General features: G+C 51.6%; 1 protein-coding gene across 1 annotated transcript; it reads left to right on the forward strand.

Annotated features, from left to right (window-relative positions):
• The first annotated feature begins 2,669 nt into the window (after positions 1-2,669).
• On the forward strand, positions 2,670-23,549 carry serpine1 (serpin peptidase inhibitor, clade E (nexin, plasminogen activator inhibitor type 1), member 1). Its single transcript, XM_070863141.1, has 9 exons — positions 2,670-2,802; positions 7,135-7,416; positions 9,380-9,613; positions 10,605-10,802; positions 13,118-13,316; positions 14,984-15,084; positions 17,041-17,127; positions 18,674-18,757; positions 21,626-23,549. Exons 2-9 carry the CDS (start codon positions 7,149-7,151, stop codon positions 21,661-21,663), a joined length of 1,209 nt encoding a protein of 402 aa, XP_070719242.1. The 5' UTR covers positions 2,670-2,802; positions 7,135-7,148; the 3' UTR covers positions 21,664-23,549.
• Positions 23,550-24,929: the final 1,380 nt, after the last annotated feature.

Consider the following 24,929-nt stretch of genomic DNA (forward strand, 5'->3'; position numbering starts at 1 on the left):
GAGGGAGTGCAGCGAAGGTTCACCAGACTGATTCCCGGGATGGCGGGACTGACATATGAGGAGAGACTGGATCAACTGGGTTTGTATTCACTGGAGTTTAGAAGGATGAGAGGAGATCTCATAGAAACATATAAGATTCTGACGGGACGGGACAGTTAGATGCAGGTAGAATGTTCCCGATGTTGGGGGAAGTCCAGAACCAGGGGACACAGTCTTAGGATAAAGGGTTGGCCATTTAGGACTGAGATAAGGAGAAACTTCTTCACTCAGAGAGTTGTTAACCTGTGGAATTCCCAGCCGCAGAGAGTTGTTGATGCCAGTTCATTGGATATATTCAAGAGGGAGTTAGATATGGCCCTTGCGGCTCAAGGAATCAAGGGGTCTGGAGAGAAAGCAGGAAAGGGGTACTGAGGGAATGATCAGCCATGATCTTATTGAATGGTGGTGCAGGCTCGAAGGGCCGAATGGCCTACTCCTGCACCTATTTTCTATGTTTCTATGACTCAGAGGCGAGAGAGATCTGCCCTCTGAGCCACAGCGGACACTGTAGCAGTGAAAACGGGGAGCATTCAGTTCCCGCACAGGACCCTGAAGTGATTCCTTGGCCCGGTTCCCAAGGACTGAAAGCCAGTCACTTGGGGCAGTGGTCAGTGAATGAGCCCTCGTCTCCCCAGAACAGGACAGAGGCAGGAACAGAGGATGTCGCTTTCTGCTGCCACCCTGTGGAGACCGGCGAAATCACGGCCTGCGCCCATTCACATCACTTCGGTGGAGATTTGAACAGGAGAGAATGGGTTCGCCATGAAAACCATTACAGTACCATTACTACCAGCGATTTGGCTTTGCTCTGTAGCCGGTGAGCTATGAACACATCTCGCTGGGGCACAGAGCTCCAGGCCCATTCTTACCCATTTTCATTTTTGAAATTCTTGCCAAATTAAAGTTTTTTTTAACTGGTTTAAAACACAGTAAACTTGTATTTATTCTGTCCTTCTCACAACATCAGGACGTCCCAAAATTACTTTACAGCCAATGAAGTACTTTTGAAGTGTTGTAATGGAGGAAACGCGGGCGGCCAATTTGCCCACAGTAAGCTCGCGCAGAAAACAATTTGATCATTTGTTTTTTGTTGATGTTGGCTGTGGGATAAATATTGGCCAGGACAGCGGGTAAAACTCACCAGCTCTGCTTCAAGTGCCATGGGATCTTATATGGGTGTAAGAGGGGAGATGGGGCCTCGGTTTAATGTTTGTGTAGGGGGTACTGTGCTCGACCTGTACCCACCAGTACTGTACCCCAGTGTTATACAGTGACAGACCTGTACCCACCAGTACTGTACCCCAGTGTTATACAGTGACAGACCTGTACCCACCAGTACTGTACCCCAGTGTTATACAGTGACAGACCTGTACCCACCAGTACTCTACTCCAGTGTTATACAGTGACAGACCTGTACCCACCAGTACTCTACTCCAGTGTTATACAGTGACAGACCTGTACCCACCAGTACTGTACCCCAGTGTTACACAGTGACAGACCTGTACCCACCAGTACTCTACTCCAGTGTTATACAGTGACAGACCTGTACCCACCAGTACTGTACCCCAGTGTTATACAGTGACAGATCTGTACCCACCAGTACTGTATCCCAGTGTTATACAGTGACAGACCTGTACCCACCAGTACTGTATCCCAGTGTTATACAGTGACAGACCTGTACCCACCAGTACTGTACCCCAGTGTTATACAGTGACAGACCTGTACCCACCAGTACTGTACCCCAGTGTTATACAGTGACAGACCTGTACCCACCAGTACTGTACCCCAGTGTTATACAGTGACAGACCTGTACCCACCAGTACTGTACCCCAGTGTTATACAGTGACAGACCTGTACCCACCAGTACTCTACTCCAGTGTTATACAGTGACAGACCTGTACCCACCAGTACTGTATCCCAGTGTTATACAGTGACAGACCTGTACCCACCAGTACTGTACCCCAGTGTTATACAGTGACAGACCTGTACCCACCAGTACTGTACCCCAGTGTTATACAGTGACAGACCTGTACCCACCAGTACTGTACCCCAGTGTTATACAATGACAGATCTGTACCCACCAGTACTGTACCCCAGTGTTATACAGTGACAGACCTGTACCCACCAGTACTGTACCCCAGTGTTATACAGTGACAGACCTGTACCCCCCAGTACTGTACCCCAGTGTTATACAATGACAGATCTGTACCCACCAGTACTGCACCCCAGTGTTATACAGTGACAGACCTGTACCCATCAGTACTGTACCCCAGTGTTATACAGTGACAGACCTGTACCCACCAGTACTGTACCCCAGTGTTATACAGTGACAGACCTGTACCCACCAGTACTGCACCCCAGTGTTAGCATTGTCGAGAAAGGGCTAGAGGGTATAAGATTCTCCTGGACTGAAGGGCACTGTGACAGCCCTGCCCGCAGACCGGCAGTGAGCTGGTTAAGTGGAGGTTGTGCAGAAGTTTGGTGGACACTAGGACCTGAGGGAAGCCCTGTGTTGCTTGTTGGGGTAGCCTGTGTGGGCTTGTTTACAGTAACCAGGGTGGGACAGTAGTGATTTACTCAGCAAATCAGCTTCCGTCTCGGGGGAGCATAAAAGGGGGCAGCGGGAGCAGCAAGGAATTAGAGGAGTGGTTGCACTGCACTGGAAGTGTCACAGTCTGCAGCAGGCACTGCACTGAGAGTACAGAGCTGAGCAGAGGAAAATAGAACAGATCAGAACAAGAACAGAGAGTACCGCTTGGCATCGTAAGTCACTTCATGCACTGTATGTTTAACCCTATTCTGTGTCTCTCTCTCTAAGTGTGCGTCTCTCTATCTGTCTGTGTACCTATCTGTGTGTGTTGCTCTGTGTGTGTGTGTGTGTGTGTATCTGTCTGTGTATCTATCCATCTATCTATCTGTGTGTGTGTGTGTGTTGCTTTCTGTCTTTGTGTGTATGCGTCTCTGTGTATCTATTTATCTCTGCGTGTGTGTGTCTCTCTCTCTCTCTTTGTCTGTGTATCTGTGTGTATGTATCTACCTGTGTGTCTCGGTGTCTGTGTATCTATCTCTGTCTCTGCATGTGGCTCTGTGTGTGTGTGTGTCTCTGTCTCCGTATGTGTGTGTCTGTCTGTGTGTCGCTCTAGCTGGGGACGAGTGCTAGAGGGATGAGCTTTAGTAACTCCCTCTGCTTCTCCCTGTGCCACAGTAGGCAGAGGATGATAAAGTTGGGCTCTGTCGAGAGAAGCCTCTGCGACTGACTTTCCACTGTTGTCTGCAACAGAGGAGCTGGGTGGGGAGAACTCGCTTTAAACTCCCTGTACGAGCCTGTGACATTTACCAGCCCCACTCCAGACACAATATCGGTTTATAATTGCTGATGTGAACTTCTAATTGTGTACACATCAGGAAGTCCCGCTTTTTAATTAGAATTGTGTTTTTATTTGTCTTCTGTTTGTCTCAGTGGGCAGCACACTCGCCTCTGAGTCAGTAGGTTGTGGGTTCAAGTCCTACTCCAGAGACTTGAGCACATAAATCTAGGCTGACACTCCAGTGCAATGCTGAGGGAGTGCCGCACTGTCGGAGGTGCCGTCTTGGGGGGGGGGATGGTGAGCTATTAAACTGAGGTCCCTGTCTTTCTGTTCAAATAGTTTGGGTACATGCATTTTTTTTTTGGTGTATTTGAGATGTGGGTGTTGCTGGCAAGGCCGGCATTTATTGCCCATCCCTAATTGCCCCTTGAGAAGGTGGTGGTGAGCCGCTGCAGTCCGTGTGGTGAAGGTGCTCCCACAGTGCTGTTAGGGAGGGAGTTCCAGGATTTTGACCCAGCGTCGATGAAGGAACGGCCGATATATTTCCAAGTCAGGATGGTGTGTGAAGTGGAGGTGGTGGTGTTCCCATGCGCCTGCTGCCCTTGTCCTCCTAGGCAGTAGAGGTTGTGGGTTTGGGAGGTGCTGGGTTAAAGTCTCCTCGTGGAACTAGTCTCACCCTCCCTCTGCTGGGTTTTAGTTCCAGTTTCTGGGTAATTCCCTTTTAGTTATCAGCACTGCGCTGTGTCTAAAGAGGGACAGAGCGTTCTCTCTGTGCCTCATCCAACTCTCTCTCTCGTCCAACACCGCCGGACTGTTGCAAGAAAGACTTGAGCTTTTAATGGCCTCTGTGCTCTACTGCCAAGGAAGTGCTTGTTGCAGCATAGTCGCTGCTGCAATGTAGGGGAGAGGAACGGGTCGTTTGACTCGGTTGGCATTTGTGGGATCTTGCTCTGCGTAGTACCAGCTGCTGCCTTTCCCCGGGAGGGGGCCAGCTGGCTGATTAACGTCCATTCATTCCCATTCCCTCAAATCAACTGTTTTCTCGCTCCACCACTTCCACTTCCTGACCCCACCCCCTTGAAGATGCTGCTTTGTACTGGGGCACCCGTTTGTTACCTCCAGGCTTCACTATTCCAACGCACTCCTGGCTGGCCTTCCACATTCTACCCAACGTAAACTAGAGCTGATCCAAAACTCGGCTGACCCCGTGTCCTAGCCCGCACCGAGTCCCACTCACCCATCACCCCCTGTGCTCGCTGCCCCGTGTCCTAACTCGCACTGAGTCCCGCTCACCCATCACCCCCTGTGCTCAATGACCCCGTGTCCTGACTCGCACCAAGTCCCACTCACCCATCACCCCCTGTGCTCGCTGCCCCGTGTCCTAACTCGCACCAAGTCCCACTCACCCATCAACCCCTGTGCTCGCTGCCCCGTGTCCTAACTCGCACCAAGTCCCGCTCACCCATCAGCCCCTGTACTCGCTGACCCCGTGTCCTAACTCGCACCAAGTCCCGCTCACCCATCACCCCCTGTGCTCAATGACCCCGTGTCCTGACTCGCACCAAGTCCCACTCACCCATCACCTCCTGTGCTCACTGACCCCGTGTCCTGACTCGCACCAAGTCCCACTCACCCATCACCCCCTGTGCTCGCTGGCCCGTGTCCTAACTCGCACTGAGTCCCACTCACCCATCACCCCCTGTGCTCGCTGCCCCGTGTCCTAACTCGCACCAAGTCCCGCTCACCCATCACCCCCTGTGCTTGCTGGCCCGTGTCCTAACTCGCACTGAGTCCCACTCACCCATCACCCCCTGTGCTCGCTGACTTACATTGGCTCCCGGTTAAACAAAGCCTCACTTTCAAAATTCTCATCCTTGTTTTCAGATCCATGGCCCTCGCCCCTCCCTATTTCTGTAATCTCCTCCAGCCCTACACCCCCCTCCCCCCCCCGACCCCACCCCGAGATGTCTGTGCTCCTTTAATTCTGCCCTCTTGAACATCCCTGATTATGATCACTCAACCATCGGTGGCCGTGCCTTCTGTTGCCTGGGCCCCAAGCTCTGGAACTCCCTCCCTAAACCTCTCTACCCCTCTCGTCCTTCAAGACGCTGCTTAAAACCTCCCTCTTTGACCCAGCCTTTTGGTCACCTGCGATAATTTCTACTTATGCGATAAAGAATTTGACATTGAGCCGCAGAACACTCCTGTGAAGCGCCGTGGGACGTTTCACTATGCTAAAGGCGCTATATAAATACAAGTTGGTGTTGCCACGCTGTTAGCAATCTGGCACCTCGCCCACAAGTGCCCTCTCTTTGTGTGGATGAATGTTGCCGGGCTATTCGACTGGGGGGGGATGTGCCGTGGTTAAGACCATACCCATACCTGTACCTGATGTGTGGGTATCCAATGGGGGGGTTGGGGAAACTGGATAGTGATCTGGAGCAGCAACTCTGGCTGATTTCTGCCCCACCCAAAGACATTGATGTCGATTTGAAAGCCCGGCTGAACTTTGCTCCCAGATTTTGTCTTCCTCTCTTCCTCTTTTTATGTTTCACTTTCTTGGCTGTGACCCTGAGTCACTTTGTTGCAGTCGCTTTGTGTGGGGAGCTGTTCTGGTGGGGCAGAGTTCAGCAACGAGAGAGTGCTTGCATTTACACAAGCTCGGACCATCTCAAAATGATTCACAGCCAACCAGTATTGTAAGGCTAAAAAAAGAAAGACTTGCATTTATATAGCGCCTTTCACCACCACCGGATGTCTCAAAGCGCTTTACAGCCATTGAAGTACTTTTGGCGTGTAGTCGCTGTTGTATTGTGGGAAATGAGGCAGCCAACCTGCGCACAGCAAGCTCCCACAAATAGCAATGTGATAATGACCCAGATAATCTGTTTTTTAGTGATGTTTGATATGTCCTTGCTATACAGTATAAATGCACACGAGGCCCATACTTAAGAGAAAGTCACTCTGTGACCAGTTACCTTTATTACCAAGACCTCAAGAGGCAGACGGTGGGTGGAGCTTCCCCTTTTATACCGGAAAGTCCAGGTTAGGAGTGTCTCCCACAAGTTTGCTCCCTGTGGTCAGTGTTCTCAAGGTGTACAACTTGGATCAGCTTATACATGGGTTACAGTGACCGTTGAATACATGACAATGTTGATTGAGGGGACAATTCTTCATCGAAATAGTAGCCATGGGATCTTTTACGTCTGCCTGAGAGAGCAGACGGGGCCTCGGTTTAACGTCTCATTCGAAAGACGGCCCCTCCGACAGCGTGGTGCAGTGCTCCCTCAGCGCTGCCCCTCCGACAGTGCAGCGCTCCCTCAGCGCTGCCCCTCCGACAGCGCGGTGCGGCGCTCCCTCAGCGCTGCCCCTCCGACAGTGCGGCGCTCCCTCAGCGCTGCCCCTCCGACAGTGCAGCGCTCCCTCAGCGCTGCCCCTCCGACAGTGCAGCGCTCCCTCAGCGCTGCCCCTCCGACAGTGCGGCGCTCCCTCAGCGCTGCCCCTCCGACAGTGCAGCGCTCCCTCAGCGCTGCCCCTCCGACAGTGCAGCGCTCCCTCAGCACTGCACTGGAGTGCCGGATAGATGTTTCCAGCTCAAGTAGCTGGAGTGGGACTTGAACCCACAACCTTCTGACCGAGGCGAGTGTGGCTGTGCACTGAGCCACAGCTGACCATGCATTAGGGAGCCAATTTGCGCACAGCAAGCTCCCACAGACAGCAGTGTGGGATTTGGTGCTTGGGTTTACTCTGTGACGGCTGAAGTGTTTACACTGTCCTTCTCTTGCAGCTCTCCCAGTGACCATGAAGAGCGACGGTATGACCTTGCCCCGCCTGGCCGCCCTCCTGCTTGCCGCGGCCGCCCTGTGCCGGGCCGTCTCCGTGCCTCCCGTGTCCGAGCTGGGCACCGACTTCGGCATTCGCATCTTCCGGGAGCTCGCCGCCTCGGCCGGGGACTGCAACCTGGTGTTCTCGCCCTATGGCGTGGCGACGCTGCTGGGAATGGCTCAGCTCGGGGCGGCCGGGGACACGCTGGCCCAACTCCACACCGCCATGGGATACCGGCTGGGAGGTAAGCTCGGCCTCCCCCGCAAAACTAGCGCTGGCCCCGGGATTTATATGTGAAACCTCACTGTGTGTCTTTTTCTCTTTTCTGTCTCTGTCTGCCCTCCCTCCCTCTCTCTGTCTGCCCTCCCTCCCTCTCTCTGTCTGCCCTCCCTCCCTCTCTCTGTCTGCCCTCCCTCCCTCTCTCTGTCTGCCCTCCCTCCCTTTCTCTGTCTGCCCTCCCTCCCTTTCTCTGTCTGCCCTCCCTCCCTTTCTCTGTCTGCCCTCCCTCCCTTTCTCTGTCTGCCCTCCCTCCCTTTCTCTGTCTGCCCTCCCTCCCTCTCTCTCCCTCTGTCTACCCTCCCTCTCTCTCCCTCTGTCTACCCTCTCTCTCCCTCTGTCTACCCTCTCTCTCCCTCTGTCTGCCATCCCTCTGTCTGCCCTCCCTCCCTCCCTCCCTTTCTCTGTCTGCCCTCCCTCCCTTTCTCTGTCTGCCCTCCCTCCCTCTCTCTGTCTGCCCTCCCTCCCTCTCTCTGTCTGCCCTCCCTCCCTCTCTCTGTCTGCCCTCCCTCCCTCTCTCTGTCTGCCCTCCCTCCCTCTCTCTGTCTGCCCTCCCTCCCTCTCTCTCTCTGTCTGCCCTCCCTCTCTCTGTCTGCCCTCCCTCTCTCTGTCTGCCCTCCCTCCCTCTGTCTGCCCTCCCTCCCTCTCTCTCCCTCTGCCCTCCCTCCCCCTCTGCCCTCCCTCCCTCCCTCTCTCTCCCTCCCTCTCTCTCCCTCTGTCTACCCTCTCTCTCCCTCTGTCTACCCTCTCTCTCTCTCCCTCTGTCTACCCTCTCTCTCCCTCTGTCTGCCATCCCTCTTTCTGCCCTCCCTCCCTCTCTCTTTCTGCCCTCCCTCCCTCTCTCTTTCTGCCCTCCCTCCCTCTCTCTTTCTGCCCTCTCTCCCTCTCTCTCTGTCTACCCTCCCTCTCTCTCCCTCTCTCTCTGTCTACCCTCCCTCTCTCTCCCTCTGTCTTCCCTCCCTCTGTCTGCCCTCCCTCTCTCTCTCTCTGTCTGCCCTCCCTCCCTCCCTCACTCTCTCCCTCTGTCTGTCTCTCCCTCCTTGCTTTACACTCTCTCCAGTTTACTTTTCACTATCACACACTCCCTCTCTGCCTCATCCTGCCCTGTGCATGACTGTACGGTGGGATCATCATTAATTCGGGGGTTGGACCTGGGACCTCCGTGTGTGTGTGTGTGTGTGTGTGTGGGGCTCAGTGCGTGTGAGGGTCCTGAGTGCATCATGCATCAACAGGATGGCGAGGGACTGTAGGAGTGAGTCAGTCTTCAGTCTCATTCGGCCTTTGGGCAGGCTGCCCTTAGTCAGACAGTGCACAGGGCCAGGTGAGAATGATTCCACCAGCCGTGTATGTGGGTGTGGGAGCGAAGGGAGATTTAACAAAGCTTGCAGGGCATTATGAGCAGGACTTGGGAGAGACTACATTGAAATGCTTTGTGCTGTTGGGTCAATGGTTGTACAGCTAACCGAGGGCCTCTGGTGGCAGGGGTCAGCACTGCAGCTGGGGGAGACCTTATTGAAGTGTATAAAATTATGTGGGGCCTGGATAGGACGGACCTATTTCCCTTGGCAGAAGGTTCAACTAGGGGGCATAGAATTAAAGTAATAGGGGGGAGGATTTGAGAGGAAATGTCTTCACCCAGAGGGCGGTGGGGGTCTGGAACTCACTGCCTGAAAGGGTGGTAGAGGCAGAAATCCTCACCACATTTAAAAAGTACTTGGATGTGCACCTGAAGTGCCGTAACCTGCAGGGCTACGGACCGAGAGCTGGAAAGTGGGGTTAGGCCGGGTGGCTCTTGGTCGGCCGGCACGATGGGCCAAATGGCCTCCTTGCGTGCTGTAAATTTCTATGATTAGAGACACTTGAGCTTGGTTGAGGAGTGTTTTAAAGGAGGGAACGCCAGACTCAATTGCATTCTTTTTCTCACCGGGCAGACCAGGGCGTCCCCACGGCCCTGAGGCAGCTCCAGAAAGATCTCACTGCCAAGAGCAACCAGGATATTGTCTACGCGGTCAGCAGCGCGTTCATCCAGAGGAACATGCAACTCCCCAGGGCCTATCTGAAGAACTACCGCAAAGCTTTCAATGGCTGGCCCAAGCAGGTGTACTTCCAGGACTCCAAGATGGCCACCTACATCGTCAATAAGTGGGTCGCGACACAGACCAGAGGTGAGTCTATCGGGATTTGGGTGGGGTTGCTGCTTGTGACCGTGTCCTTTCGTCTCTGGGACTTGGATTCCAATCCATGCCAGAGTGGCGAGTTGAGACGTTTGTCTCTCGCGCTCTCTCTCGCTCCCTCCTGACTAAATGGCCTCTGAGCCCAATTAGTGCATAGAATCCCTGCTTCACTTCTGGACCCTGGGTTTAGTTGTTTGATGGGACAGTGTAGAGGGAGCTTTACTCTGTATCTAACCCCGTGCTGTACCTGTCCTGGGAGTGTTTGATGGGGACAGTGTAGAGGGAGCTTTACTCTGTATCTAACCCCCTGTACCTGCCCTGGGAATGTTTGATAGGACAGTGTAGAGGGAGCTTTACTCTGTATCTAACCCCGTGCTGTACCTGCCCTGGGAGTGTTTGATGGGACAGTGTAGAGGGAGCTTTACTCTGTATCTAACCCCATGCTGTACCTGCCCTGGGAGTGTTTGATGGGACAGTGTAGAGGGAGCTTTACTCTGTATCTAACCCCGTGCTGTACCTGCCCTGGGAGTGTTTGATGGGACAGTGTAGAGGGAGCTTTACTCTGTATCTAACCCCATGCTGCACCTGCCCTGGGAGTGTTTGATGGGACAGTGTAGAGGGAGCTTTACTCTGTATCTAACCCCATGCTGTACCTGCCCTGGGAGCGTGTGATACGGACACTGGGTAGCAGAGGAGGGTAGTGTTCCTGGTGCTGATATTCCTCGGGTTGATGCGGAGTGAAATGTTCAGTAGACACAACAACAAAAATAATTGGTGGAAGGGAGAAGTTGGGGTCCGCGAGGGAAGAGGGCGGAGAGGGTAAAGGAGAATTTGGGGCGGGGTGGAAGAAGTACAGAGTAATTCTTCGCAAGTGTGGTGAGCTCAAAATCCCCCTCCAAGTGAGCTTCGCTCCGGCTCGTCTGTATTTAAGGTCGGTTGAGTCTAACCGGATTGGCCGTTTTTCTCCCCCCCGCTCTTGCAGGTATGATCCCCAACTTTCTGCGTCCGGGGTTGCTGGATCCAGTTCTGACCCGCATGGTTCTGGTCAACGCCCTCTACTTCAAGGGCCTGTGGAAGATGCCTTTTCCTGCAGAGGCCACGCACCAACGCCAGTTCTACAAGGCCGACGGGACCAAGGTCCTGGTACCCATGATGTCACAGAGCGCCAAACTGAATGCCAGTGAGTAACCATCTCCCACTGGTCCCTGGGGTGGGGGGCCATTGCCCCTCTCTCAGCTGCCTGAAATTTTTCTCTCTCTCTCTCTCCCCTCCTTTTTTTGTATGACGCTCCTTAAAACCTAACTCTCTGACCCAAGTCCCTGTCCTAACAAACGACGGCATAAGAAATGGGAGCAAGAGCTCGCCATTCGGCCCCTCGAGCCTGCTCTGCCATCCAATGAGATCGCAGCTGATCTTCAACCTCAACTCCACTTCCCTGCACTATCCCCATATCCCTTGATTCCCTTAATATTCAAAAATCTATCGATCTCTGTCTTGAGTAAGCTCAACCACTGAGCATCCACAGCCCTCTGGGGTGGAGAATTCCAAAGATTCACCACCCTCTAAGAACATTAGGAGCAGGAGTCAGCCATTTGGCCCCTCGAGCCTGCTCCGCCATTCAATAAGATCATGGCTGATGTGACCTTGGCCTCAACTCCACTTCCCCGCCCGCTCCCCATAACCCTTGACTCCCCTGCAGTTCAAAAATATATCTATCTCCACCTTGAATATATTCCATGACCATGAAGAAATTCCTCCTCATCTCAGTCCTAAATGGCTGACCTCTTATTCTGAGACTGTGACCCCTGGTTCTAGACTCCCCAGCCCGGGGGAAATATCCTCCCTGCATCTACCCGGTCAAGCCCTGTAAGAATTTTCAATGAGATCACCACCTCTCATTCATCTTAAACCCTAAGGGTAAAGACCTTTGGATCCAGCCTGTCCCACACAAATTGCAATACCTTGTGCATCACAACATATACACTCCATCCTGCCCAACACCTAGAAGAGGCAAAATTTAGAAACCCAGGCCAATTTGGGGTGGAATAAAATCTGGGAAATTCCCCTCCCGACAGACCGAGGCGATGGAAACTAGTCCAGGATCCCACTCTGTCCCTGAATTCCCCGCAGTACCTACCCTTCTGTAAGAGGGGCTCTCCGCCCCAGCCAGAAACCGGTCCAGCTCTGGCTCGAAGGAATTCGGCCAATCGGCATCCACCGCACGAGATGGCAGCCTGTTCCAGAGGCCCTCTGGGAAAAGAACCACCTCTTGACCTCTAACCTCGATCTGGCCTTGTACAACTTAAATTTGTGACCCCCACCCCCCCGCCACCCTAATCTATTTTTAATTTAATTATCTCATCCTGTGGCTCGGTGTCCAAACTTTGTTTTGATGGTCACTCTTGTGAAGCACCTTGGGCACGCGAAAGACGCTATATAAATGCAAGTTGAATGGGTGTCGAGAGCGGGGGGGGTGGGGGGGTGTGGGGGAGGAGGAGGCGGTTATTGTCATTCCGTGCAACTTCCGGAGACATCAGTGGAGGGGAGGGGCTGTTGGGAAGGCCGTGGGTGGGACTGATGTCAATTGTGGTGCGTGTGATGTGTGCCGGAGGGAAGGGATTAATCCAGCCTGAGCTGGCAACACGGGGGGCCTGGTTCGTAACTGCAGGGCGCTTTCTCTGCACATTCCTAACTCGTGAGGACTGCGTAGGTGGAACCTTCTCCTCACATTCACCCCAGAGTCAGCAGAATGAAACCAGCCTCAAAGATAAGGTTTTTTTTTAAATTTATTTGTTCACAGGATGTGGGTAGTTGCTGGCGAGGCCCAGCTTTTATTGCCCATCCCCCTAATTGCCCCTTGAGAAGGTGGTGGTGAGCCGCCTTCTTGAACCGAATGCAGTCCCGTGTGGTGAAGGTATGAGGGAAGGTTCACTCGGTTGATTCCGGGGATGAGGGGGTTGACTTATGAGGAAAGGTTGAGGAGGTTGGAATTCAGAAGAATGAGAGGTGACCTTATCGAAACTTATAAGATTATGAGGGGGCTTGACAAGGTGGATGCAGAGAGGATGTTTCCACTGGTGGGGGAGACTAGAACTAGGGGGCATGGTCTTAGAATAAGGGGCCGTCCATTTAAAACCGATGAGGAGGAATTTCTTCTCTCAGAGGGTTGTAAATCTGTGGAATTCGCTGCCTCAGAGCTGTGGAAGCTGGGACATTGAATAAATTTAAGACAGACAGTTTCTTAATCGATAAGGGGTTATGGGGAGCGGGCAGGGAAGTGGAGCTGAGTCCATGATCAGATCAGCCATGATCTTATTAAATGGCGATCTTATTAAATGGCGGAGCAGGCTCGAGGGCCTACTCCTGTTCCTATTTCTCCTGTTCCTATTTCTCATGTTTTAATGTAACGCGGGAGGAAGGCATCACGCGCGCGTTTGAAGCGTGAGCAGCTGATTGGTTATCTGGCTCACCAATCGCATTGCTTTGTGCCGCCAGGTGAATTTGTGACCCCCACGGGCCTGGACTATGATGTCATCGAGCTGCCGTATCACGGGGAGACTCTCAGCATGTACATCGTGGCCCCGTACCAGAAGACTGTGCCGCTGTCCGCCCTCACTGACATCATCACCGCCGCGCTGGTCAACGAGTGGAAGGACAATCTGGAGACGGTCAAACGCCAACTCGTCCTGCCCAAGTAAGTGGCAGAGGGGCAGCGGGGTTAACAATGGCTCGTACCTGTAACATTGCAATTATCCTCGTGTTGGGTGGGGAAGGGGGGAGGCGTTAGTCCTCGACTCTATCCCACTATGGGGGGGGGAGGAATTACCCGCTGACTGGGAGTGTTTGATGGGACAGTGTAGAGGGAGCTTTACTCTGTATCTAACCCCGTGCTGTACCTGCCCTGGGAGTGTTTGATGGGGCAGTGTAGAGGGAGCTTTACTCTGTATCTAACCCCGTGCTGTACATGCCCTGGGAGTGTTTGATGGGACAGTGTCGAGGGAGCTTTACTCTGTATCTAACCCGTGCTGTACCTGCCCTGGGAGTGTTTGATGGGACAGTGTAGAGGGAGCTTTACTCTGTATCTAACCCCGTGCTGTACCTGCCCTGGGAGTGTTTGATGTGGACACTGGGCGGGAGTTACTCCTGATACTAGCGTCGTGGAGACAGTGTTAGTCTAGTCTAATACAAAAGCAAAATACTGTGGCAGGGGAACAGGAAATACTCAGCAGGTCAGACCGCATTAGCGGAGAGAAACGGAGTTAATATAAGAAATAGGAGCAGGAGTCGGCCATTCGGCCCCTCGAGCCTGCTCTGCCATTCAGTAAGATCATGGGCTGATCATCAATCTCCACTCCACTTTCCCGCCCGATCCCCATATCCCTTGATTCCCCTAGACTCTCAATCTATTTCCGCCTTGAATATATTCAGAGACTCAGCATCCTCGGGTAGCGAATTCCAAAGATTCACCACCCTCTGAGTGAAGAAGTTTCTCCTCATCTCAGTCCCTAAATGGCCGACCCCTTATCCCGAGACTGTGACCCCCTGGTTCTAGACTCCCCAGCCCGGGGGAAACATCCTCCCTGCATCTACCCTGTCGAGCCCCCTCAGAATCTTGTATGTTACAATGAGATCGCCTCTCATCCTTCCAAACTCCAGAGAGTATAGACACAATCTCTCCTCATCGGGCAACCCTCTCGTTTCGGGTCAATTGACCTTTCATCGGAACTGGCGGGGGCTGGGGGGAGAAGTTTGAGGAAATAATGGGAATTTAAGCAAGTGCAGAGGTGGGGAAAGGACGAAAGGGAAGGTCTGTGATAGGGTGGCGGGCAGGAGAGATTAGATGGCAATGGGACATGTAAAGAAAAAACGATGGGTCTAGAAGAGCTGTAAATGGGAATGGCTGTAACAGCTGCCTGTGTGGAGCAAAGAATGGGGGCAGGTTCCGATCTGAAATTGTAGAACTCGATGCCTAGTCTAAAGTTGGGGGCGGGGGGGGGGGGTAAATAGGAAGCTGGGCTTTGACAACAAGGGCGCGTTACTGAGCCCAATTGTGTGACTGAACTGGATTAACATCATGCGCGCCAAACCTGGGGCACGGGGCTGCTGAGTGATGGTGTGTGTAGAGATACGGTCAGTAACAGGGCCGGGTGGAGGGAGCTGGGATAACATTAGTCACAGTGCTTTAAATTCTGTGTGAGTTTTAATGAAGCATGCGTACGGTGTCAGAACATTAACTCTGGGCAGCCCAGAGGTACGTTAATAACGGCATCGCTACAAGTTATCGGGGTTCTGATTTTAAAACGGCGCTGCCTATTTCGTGAGGCGTTTCCTTGACGTATTTGCGTGGTTTTTGCCCGGCAGATTTTCCCTGGACAGTGAGACGGATCTGAGAAAGCCACTGACGCGCATGGGAATAACGGACATGTTTAACATGGGAACAGCCGACTTCACTAAAATCAGCAGTAAGTACCCGCTCCTGGCACACCAGCTTTCAAACAATGCTGGCTCGCTCTTAAAGGGATACTGTGGGGAGGAAGGGGGGGTGGGGGGGGAGGGAGGAATCGTTTGACCAGCACAATTTGAAAGAATTGGGGTCTGACGGGGATCACTGTCTCCGAATAAAGGGGTCGGCCATTTTGGACTGATGAGAAAAGATGTCTTCACTCAGAGGGTGGTGAATCCTTGGAATTCTCTGCCCCAGAGGGCTGTGGAGGCTCAGTCGTTGAGTATATTCAAGACAGAGATTGATAGATTTTTGAATATTAAGGAAATTGAGGGATATGGGGATAGTGCATTGAATGATGGAGCAGGCTCAATGGTTGGCATAGAAACTAGGTGCAGGAGTCGGCCATTCGGCCCTTCGAGCCTGCACCACCATTCAATAAGATCATGGCTGATCATGCAACTTCAGTACCCCATTCCTGCTTTCTCTCCATACCCCCTTGATCCCTTTAGCCGTAAGGGCCACATCTAACTCCCTCTTGAATAGATCTAACGAACCGGCCTCAACAACTTTCTGGGGTAGAGAATTCCACAGGTTCACAATGGCCGACTCCTGCTCCTGTTTCTTGTGTTCTAAAAGAAGACTTGCATTTATATAGCACCTTTCACGACCACAGGATGTCCCAAAGTGCTTCACAGCCAACTAAGTACCTTTTTTTGAAGTGTAGTCACTGTTGTACTGCAGGAGTAGGGAAGAAGGGGGGGGGGGGAGGAATAGTCTGGAAAGCACAATTCCGGGGGGGTGGGGTGGTGGGTGATAGAATTGGAAGGGAGGGGGCAGAGCTGGTGGTGGGGGTGGCTTGGGTATTCCCCTAATTTTTTTTTTCTAATGCGCTCTCTCTGGATGTGGGAGTGGCTGCCATTTATTGCCCTAGTTGGCCCTGGGTAGGTGCAAGAGTTGAACCGCTGCAGTCCCGTGTGGTGAAGGTGCTCCCACAGTGCTGTTAGTGAGTTCCAGGATTGTGACCCAGCGACGATGAAGGAACGGCCGATATATTTCCAAGTCGGGATGGTGTGTGACTGGGAGGGGAACGTGGAGGTGGTGGTGTTCCCATGCGCCTGCTGCCCTTGTCCTTCTAGGGGGTAGAGGTCGCGGGTTTGGAAGGCTCTGCCGAAGAAGCCTTGGCGAGTTGCTGCAGTGCATCTTGTAGACGGTGCACACTGCAGCCAGGGGGCGCCGGTGGTGGAGGGAGGGAGGGAGTGAGTGTTTGTTAATTCTCAGCATTTCTTGCCCACCCCTTGATACCCTCACCAAACGCAAATCTATTGATGTCCATCTTGAAAGTTTCAATTGACCCAAAGCCTTTGATTTCTCTGATTAGAACATAAGCAATAGGAGCAGGAGTAGGCCATACGGCCCCTTGAGCCTGCTCCGCCATTTAATACGATCATGGCTGATCCGATCATGGACTCTGGTCCACTTCCCTGCCCGCTCCCCATAACCCCTTATCGGTTAAGAAACTGTCTATCTCTGTCTTAAAATTATTCAATGACCCAGCCTCCACAGCTCTCTGAGGCAGTGAATTCCACAGATTTACAACCCTCTGAGAGAAGAAATTCCTCCTCATTTCAGTTTTAAATGGGCAGCCCCTTATTCTAAGATTACGCCCCCTAGTTCTAGTCTCCCCCATCAGTGGAAACATCCTCTCTGCATCCACCTTGTCAAGCCCCCTCATAATCTGATACGTTTCGATAAGATCACCTCTCATTCTTCTGAATTCCAATGAGTACAGGCCCAACCTACTCAACCTTTCCTCAAGTCCACCCCCTCATCTCTGGGATCAAACGATTTTTATAAATATGAAAAAAACTAACCTCCATGTCCCAGTTAAATTGGGAGAGGGGGAGGGACAGTTTGTGTTTTTTTGGTGTTGGGCTGAAGACTAATCCTTCTCCCTCCTTTTTCATCGGTGCAGAAACCGAGCAGCTGTTTGTGTCAAAGGCCCTGCAGAAAGTGAAGATTGAGGTGAATGAGAGCGGAACCAAGGCGTCTGCCGCCACTGGTGAGTGTGAGCACCCTCGCTGGGCTCCCCGACGTCCTAAAGCCATCCCTGAAATTCAACTACGGGAGGCGGCACAAAACCGCGGTTGTGGATAAAGCGAGGCGGAGTGTATAATGGTCCCCCTATCGCCTTTAAATGTGTTGCCTGCCACAGTTGAATTTCAACCCCCCCCCCTAGTCTTTATTAGGCAGTCCCTCATATCGAGGATGACCTGCATCCACACCCAAAAGGATGAGTTTGCAGTTGTTTCCCGAACTCTACTCGGAACTCCTTCTCGGCAAGCGAGCCAAAGGTGGGCAGAGGAAACGTTTCAAGGACCACCCTCAAAGCCGCCCTGCTAAAATGCAACATCCCCACCGACACCTGGGAGTCCCGGGCCAAAGACCAGTCCGCCCTAAGTGGAGGAAGTGCATCCGGGAGGGCTCTGAGCACCTCGAGTCTCATCGCCGAGAGCGTGCAGAAATCAAGCGCAGGCAGCGGAAGGAGCGTGCGGCAAACCAGTCCCACCCACCCTTTCCTTCAACCACTGTCTGTCCCACCTGTGACAGAGACTGTAATTCCCGTATTGGACTGTTCAGTCACCTGAGAACTCACTTTTGGAGTGGAAGCAAGTCTCGCTTTCGAGGGACTGCCTCTGATGTTTCCCGAACTACATCCTGAAGATGCCCGTGCGTGAATTCTTTTATCATGGCGGGGGGGGGGGTTGGCCGTCTCTCTCCAGCCACCACATGGGCTTGACCGAGCAAGGTCTCTGTCCAGGGGCAAGGGTTAACCAAGCTGACTGGAGAATGTCTGTCTTTATTGCTGGGTTTGAGTCCCTCAAGCACAGGCGCTTCTGCCTTGCACTCCCCCCCCCCCCCCCCTCCCCTCCTCCTCCTCCTGCTCCAAACCAGTGAGTGGGAGGTGTGCGCTATTCGGCCATGGAGGAATCGCAGCTGAGCCCAATCCTGATGTAAGTACACACACTGCAGCGTTTTATTTTAATTCACCCTCACTCAGGAACGCTGGCTCATGTTTGGTCACTTCCTGGCCCAGGGTTGCTGAAGACCATTATTGTGGTGGCCTGGCTAAGATCGGCCGGCTGGGGGATTGAAGCTGGCCTGCATTGGCTCTGTACCATACCTGGCTGTGCATTTATTCCACCAAGCCATCGGAACAGCTCCCCCCTTTCTCTTGAGATACTCCCAGTAAAGTGCCCACTGTCACTCAGTAGTTCAAAGGATTTTTCTTTCGTTTTTTTTTTAGACATCAGATGGTGGCTTGAGTTGGGAGAGAGATGTTAAACTCCACAGCGCCACCCTGTGGCCAGAGCTTGAAATTGCCTTGTTACGGCCAACTGTTTACATACAGCTGTCCCCTCACTAATCCCCTCATTTTAATAATGTTTCAGAAACCATTTTACTTCCCTTGCTCCGATCGCACAATTTCTTTTGTGAGGTAGTCCACCTTACTTAATTTTACAATTGAATGTTTAAGTGTAGACCTGGGTCTACTGAGTTGATGATCTAGTAACCTTGACTGCCATGTTGTGATTTTTTTTTTGCAGCTGTCATCTTTTATGAGCGAATGACTCCACAGGAGGTTGTGATAGACAGACCCTTCCTATTCTTGGTGCGACACAACCCAACAGGTAAGACAATGCTTTATGAAGGTGCCAGTTGTATTCTATTGAACCGCAAGTTGGTCCACTCCAGCACAATCATGTAGACGGGAACAGCCAATCAGCCCCTTGAGCCTGCTCCGCCATTCACCGGGGAAAATTAGGATTCGGCCATTCAGCTCCTTCTTCAGCATTCAATTAGATCATGGCTAATCTGTACCTTCACTCCATTTACCTGCCTTTGCTCCCCTGATCCCCTTACCCACAAAAATCTACCGTTTGTGGTCCTGACGACACCAGTTGTCCCAGCTTGCACATCTATTTGGGGACGAGCGTTCCAGGTTCAGTTAGATCATACCCACCTTTGATCCACGCTGCTTAATACTCAAAAGTAAGGCTTCATCTTGGGTGTCGTGCACCTTCAAGTTGGATAGCAAACATTGTGGGATCGCTGTGGAGCAAAGCGTCTAACTGATAAACACTACCAGTTGCTATCATCCTTGTCTTTTCAACCTTGGCCCCACACCAGCTCGTGACCAGCATGTCTTCTGCTTGGGCAGTTCCTCGAAGTGAGGATGACTTGCTTCCACACTGAAAAGGGATGAGTTCCCAGGTGTTTCAATGAGGGACTTAATATTCCAGATCCCTAACTACATCCTGAAGGGTGGAAGATGCCTGTGGGTGGATTTTTTTAACGTGGGGTGGCCGTTGCACACCAGCCACCACACGGGCTTGACAGAGCTAGGTCTTGGTCCAGTGGCGAGGGTTACCCAAGACGACTGGAGACCAGCTCTGCTGCATGAACCTAGTGCGCGCACATATCGCACAGTGTGGGCTGGGCCCGTGCTGCCCCTGGGCCCTCGCCTCTTCTGGGCCCTGATCACGTTACTCCACGATCACTCGCTGCTCCTGCGCCCCGACCTCGCTGTACCTGCCCGCGCTCCAATCAGCGACCTGGGTTATGGTGATGTCCAATCCAGTTGCCCATGTGTGCCGCCCGCCCACTCCCCCCCCGCCCCCTTCCCCCCCCCCGCAAGCCCTGGTAGTCTGGCTCTAAGTCACTGTGCAGAGCACCAAGGTCAGTTAGCATCAGGAGCTTCAGATGTCTACAAGTTGATGGCTTTAAGCTATGCAAATCCTGAGTTGCAACTAGGGGGCTTTGCTCGGCCACTTTAGCTGGTAGTCAAGAGGCAACCATGTTGGCATTGGACTGGAGTCACATAGACCAGACTGGGCAAGGAGGGCAAGTTTCCCTCCCGAATGAACCACCTTCTTGGGCAGTCCCCCGGGGTAGAGGATGACTTGCTTCCACACTGAAATGGGTTCTAGGGTGACTGAGACCATTGCGGGATTTAGTCTCTGTCAGAGGTGGGGCAGATGGTGGTTGAGGGGACGGGTGGGTGGGGTGCTTCGTTTGTCGAACTTGGCTTCCGCATGCTCCCCGGCGAAGAGACTCGGTGTTTGGCGCTTCCCTGGATGCTCTTCCTCCACTTGGGGGCGGTCTTGGGGCCAGGGCATTCCCAAGTGTCAGTGGGGATGTTGCATTTTTTTTTTTCCCCCAAGGAGGCTTCGAGGGTGTCCTTGAAGCCTTTTCGCCACCCTCCTGGGACTCGCTTGCCGTGTCGGAGCTTGGCGTAGAGCGCTTGTTTCAGGAGTCTAGCATGCAGACGATGAGGGCCGGTCCATCGGAGCTGGTCGAGCGTGGTCAATGCCTTGATGTTGGCCTGGGAGAATGTTGCCGTTGGTGTGCCTAGCCTGCCAATGGATTTGCAGGATTTTGCAGAGGCAGTGTTGGTGGTACTTCTCCAGTGCTTTGAGGTTTTGACAGCTTCAGGGTCATGTTTACTGTTGCCAGTTTTTCAATTTCCAGATTATTTTTTTATTTAATGTGGTGGGATTTGAATTCACTTTCTTTGGATCAGTAGTCTAGTAACCTGACCACCGTACCCACTCTGCTCACTGTTTCAGTTATATTTGACCCGAGGCTCCAGGTTGCACACTAAGTAATTCATTGCGAGAAAAGGCTTGGACAGGCCTGAGGGCTTCAACTTGACTTCAGAGGTTAGGATGTCTGAGGAAGGCCAGGAGGCGAAGGGAAAGCAAACTCAGTGTTTTGACAAGGTAGATGCAGAGAGGATGTTTCCCCTCGTGGGGGAATCTAGAACTAGAGGGCATAGTCTCAGAATAGGGGGTTGCCCATTTAAAATGGAGATGAGGAGGAATTTCTTCTGAGGGTGGTGAATCTTTTTGGAATTCTCTGCCCCAGAGAGCTGTGGAGGCTAGGTCATTGAATGTATTTAAGGTGGAGATAGACTGATTGTTGAACAATAAGGGAGTGAAGGGTTATGGGGAGCAGGCCAAGATGAGATCAGCCATACGAAATAGGAGCAGGAGTGGGCCATTTGGCCCCTCGAGCCTGCTCCACCATTCAATAAAATCATGGCTGATTCCAAAGATCACCTCTCATTCATCTAAACATATAGGCCCAATCTCTTTTCGTAAGACCACCCTTCATCTCTGGTATTAACCTCGAGAACCTTCTCTGAACTGTCTCCAATGCAAGTATATCCTTCCTTTTTTAAATAAGGAGACCAAAACTGCACGCAGTACTCCAGGTGTGGCCTCACCAATACCCTGTACAGTTGTAGCAGGACTTGTCTGCTTTTATACTCCATCCCCCTTGCAATAAAGGCCAACATTCCATTTGCCTTCCTGATCACTTGCTGTACTTGTAAGCTAACTTTTTGTGTTTCATGCACAAGGGCATCTTATTAAATGGCGGAGCAGGCTCAAGGGGCCAAATGAGCTACTCCGACTATTTCTCGTGTTTTTAAAGGCATGACTGAAATAAAATTGGTCTTCGGTTTGATGTTCACGGTGCTGGCTCTTGTTTTCCAGGCGCCATTCTCTTCATGGGGCAAGTAATGGAGCCATAGAAACGACTACTGCTTTGAAAATACAATACTCAGGTATCATCTCTGTAGAAAACCGCAAGGAAGATGCAGTACTGGAAGAAAATGGGATTTAAAAAAAAATGTATAATGAGGAAAGGAAGAGTTGGGATTTCAACTCCGTGTATGGATATCTTTTTCCCTGCCTGGAACTCGCTCACCTTATAACCAGCAGTGACTTTGAACTTCAGCCTTTGTCGATGTCATGTCCAAGTATGGTCACAGAAAGCGTGACCTGACTCATGTCATATGCCTCTTCCCTCGCCGATATCCTACTTGCAAAGTCTCTCTCTCTCTCGTCGGAGCAACCGTGGCCATACGGTTCTTCTTTGAAATATTCGATGCCGTCTCATATTTCAAATGTATTAAGGCCGTCTGCTCACCCGCTGTGAATGTGTTGAAATTCTAACTCCATCCTTATTTATATAAATATATATCTCTCTCTATACCGGGACTTGCGCTGCTGTATTATAAAAAAAAAATGCTTTACTATTGAAAGTATGAAACCTCATAGTGTAGTTTAATATATTTTTGGGATGTACATAATTTATTTCTTTGACATTCGAAGTTTTGGATACAACAGAAAAAGCTATATTGATATGTGGTGTGTGAATAGTGAGGGAGGCATGATTGTAGTGGAATTCCAAGCCGGTTGAGTGAATTAGATGCTCCAGTCCTGTGCACATAAGGAGCGCTTTCCAGGAACAGGAGGAGGCTATTCAGCCCCTTGAGCCTGTTCCGCCGTTCAATTAGATCGTGGCTGATCAGTATCTTAGCTCCATTTACCCGCTTCTGCTCCATATCCCTTAATACCCTTGCCGAACAAAAATTTATCGATCTCCGTCCGTTATGAAATTTTCAATGGCCCCTCTCTCTCCCCGCCCAGCCTCAACAGCTCTTTGGGGAGTGAGTTCCAGATTACCGGTGACCTTTGTGTGGGGGAAAAAAGTGCTTCCTGGCTCTAATTTTAAGGTTATTTCTTCTTGTTCTGGACTCTTTCCTCACTACTCCCTCCCCCCCCCCCCCCACACCCTCTGACCAGAGGAAACCTCTCTCTCCTCTCTTTCTCTCTCCTATCAAATCCTTTTAAGCACCACAGTTCTGTCAGCCCTTCACTGACTTTTCCTCCGTGATAAAGACTCTGACTCCCATCCCACCCTTCTGCACTCTTGTGATATCTGTGCACGATATTCTGCACTTATTAAAATGCCAGATTCCATTTCTGTTGCCACACTTTTTTTTTTTGACCAAGTTCCCCTGTGAGGAGGCACATTTTAATACTTGCCACTAAGACTTCAAACGACTGCTCCGTGAGGGGTTCTTGGTTAGTGAGCTTATTAAAGCCTTCACTGAATTTTCCTCCGTGATAAAAGACCCGTCCCACTTTCCGACCCCTGCCCCATGTCTGGGTTTGGTACCTGGTGCAAATTCCCAGACGCACCAGGGGGAAAGTCCTCCCCTTGATCCTGCAGTTGGTGCCCACAGGCGGGAATGTACTGTGTGGTACTGGCGGTTCGATGCTTTGGTCACCGCCCATCAATGTACACTGTTCCAGGACCAGCCCATGTTTTTGTTAGGACGACGTTAACTTTCCAAATGATCAGCCAAGCCAAGAGCAACCGACGGATGGACCAATAGGAACAAGTTGGGCTTTCCGCCCAAACTTGGAAATCACTAAGCCACAAGCATTTATTTACATTGTATGAATGTTCAAAGTCTATCTTTGCTCGAGAGTGTTTTTATATTTGTTTGTGCGAATGTATTTTTCAATTTCTTGTAAGCGATGGAAAAAAAAATGACTGATTTGTAATCTGTGTCTCTGTTTTGCAATAAGAACGTTAATAGATCAATAAATCTCTCACTGAGCACAAGTTTTCTTTAATTGTTTATTCCCCTGCTCCAGTTTCTTCCATCCTCTTCTGAAAAATGCTGATGTCCCGTTACAACGGGACATTTGGTGTTTCTCTCCGAATCGGTCGAACGGCTGGTCTGCATCTCCGAATCAAGATGTAGAATTGGTCCCTACTTCAGAGTCGGGGTGTCAATCGGAGGTGACCTAACCAACCAATCCTGAGGCACTGCCCAGCTAACCAATCCTGAGACAGACACCAGCCAACTAACCAATCCTGAGACGGATACTAGCCAACAACTAATCCTGAGACACAGCCCAACTAACCAATCCTGAGATGGACACAGCCCAACTAACCAATCGTGAGGCACAGCCCAACTAACCAATCCTGAGATGGACACCAGCCAACTAACCAATCCTGAGACGGATACTAGCCAACAACCAATCCTGAGACACAGCCCAACTAACCAATCCTGAGATGGACACAGCCCAACTAACCAATCCTGAGGCACAGCCCAACTAACCAATCCTGAGACAGACACAACCCAACTAACCAATCTTGAGACAGACACAGCCCAACTAACCAATCCTGAGACAGACACAGCCCAACTAACCAATCCTGAGAGGGACACCAGCCAACTAGCCAAACCTGAAGAACAGCCTAACCACCAATCCTGAGCCAGGAATCACTAACCAACAGCTCGAGGATAGGAACTAACCGGCGAGCTATTACTGACACACAGAACAACCAATTGCTCATATGCCCTTTGACCCTGGTACAGAAACTGAAGCAGCCAACATGTGGCCAAGTGATGTGTGAGTCATGATGGGGCTCTGAATATATTTCCAACTCCATTCACCACCTCCTTTAATCGACCGCTTTTGAAGATGCACTGTTGTTCCGTAGGATGAGTAAAGCTTATTATGGGATGTCTAGTTTGGCTTTCCATTTGACGGCTTCCTGAGAGGCTGAGTGGAGAAATGAGATGCCTCCCACCGATGTCAGTGGGCAGGTCGATGTGACGTGTTCCATGGTCTGGGACTTCTGGCCACAGTCGCACTTCGATCCTCCTTCGTTCTCTTCTGGTGGGGCAGGTGGTTGCGCTGTCCACGCCCTGCGCGGATTGGGTCGTGTACCGCCCGCCGATTCCGAGGGAGGCCAAAGCCAGGGGCCTCTGCTGTTGGGTTCGTGTTGAGATGCTGGTTCTTTATGTTGCATGTGTCCCACGATTCCGTTCATCCGGATAGTGGATCGATTCATTCATTGGCAGTCTCTCGGAATCGAGGAAGATTTGCTTCCACTCTAAAAGTGAGTTCTCAGGTGGCTGAACAGTCCAATACGTGAATTACAGTCTCTGTCACAGGTGGGACAGACAGTGGTTGAGGGAAAAGGTGGGCGGGG

The sequence above is a fragment of the Pristiophorus japonicus genome, chromosome 20 (genome assembly GCF_044704955.1).
Source record: "Pristiophorus japonicus isolate sPriJap1 chromosome 20, sPriJap1.hap1, whole genome shotgun sequence".
Classification (NCBI taxonomy): Eukaryota; Metazoa; Chordata; class Chondrichthyes; family Pristiophoridae; genus Pristiophorus; species Pristiophorus japonicus.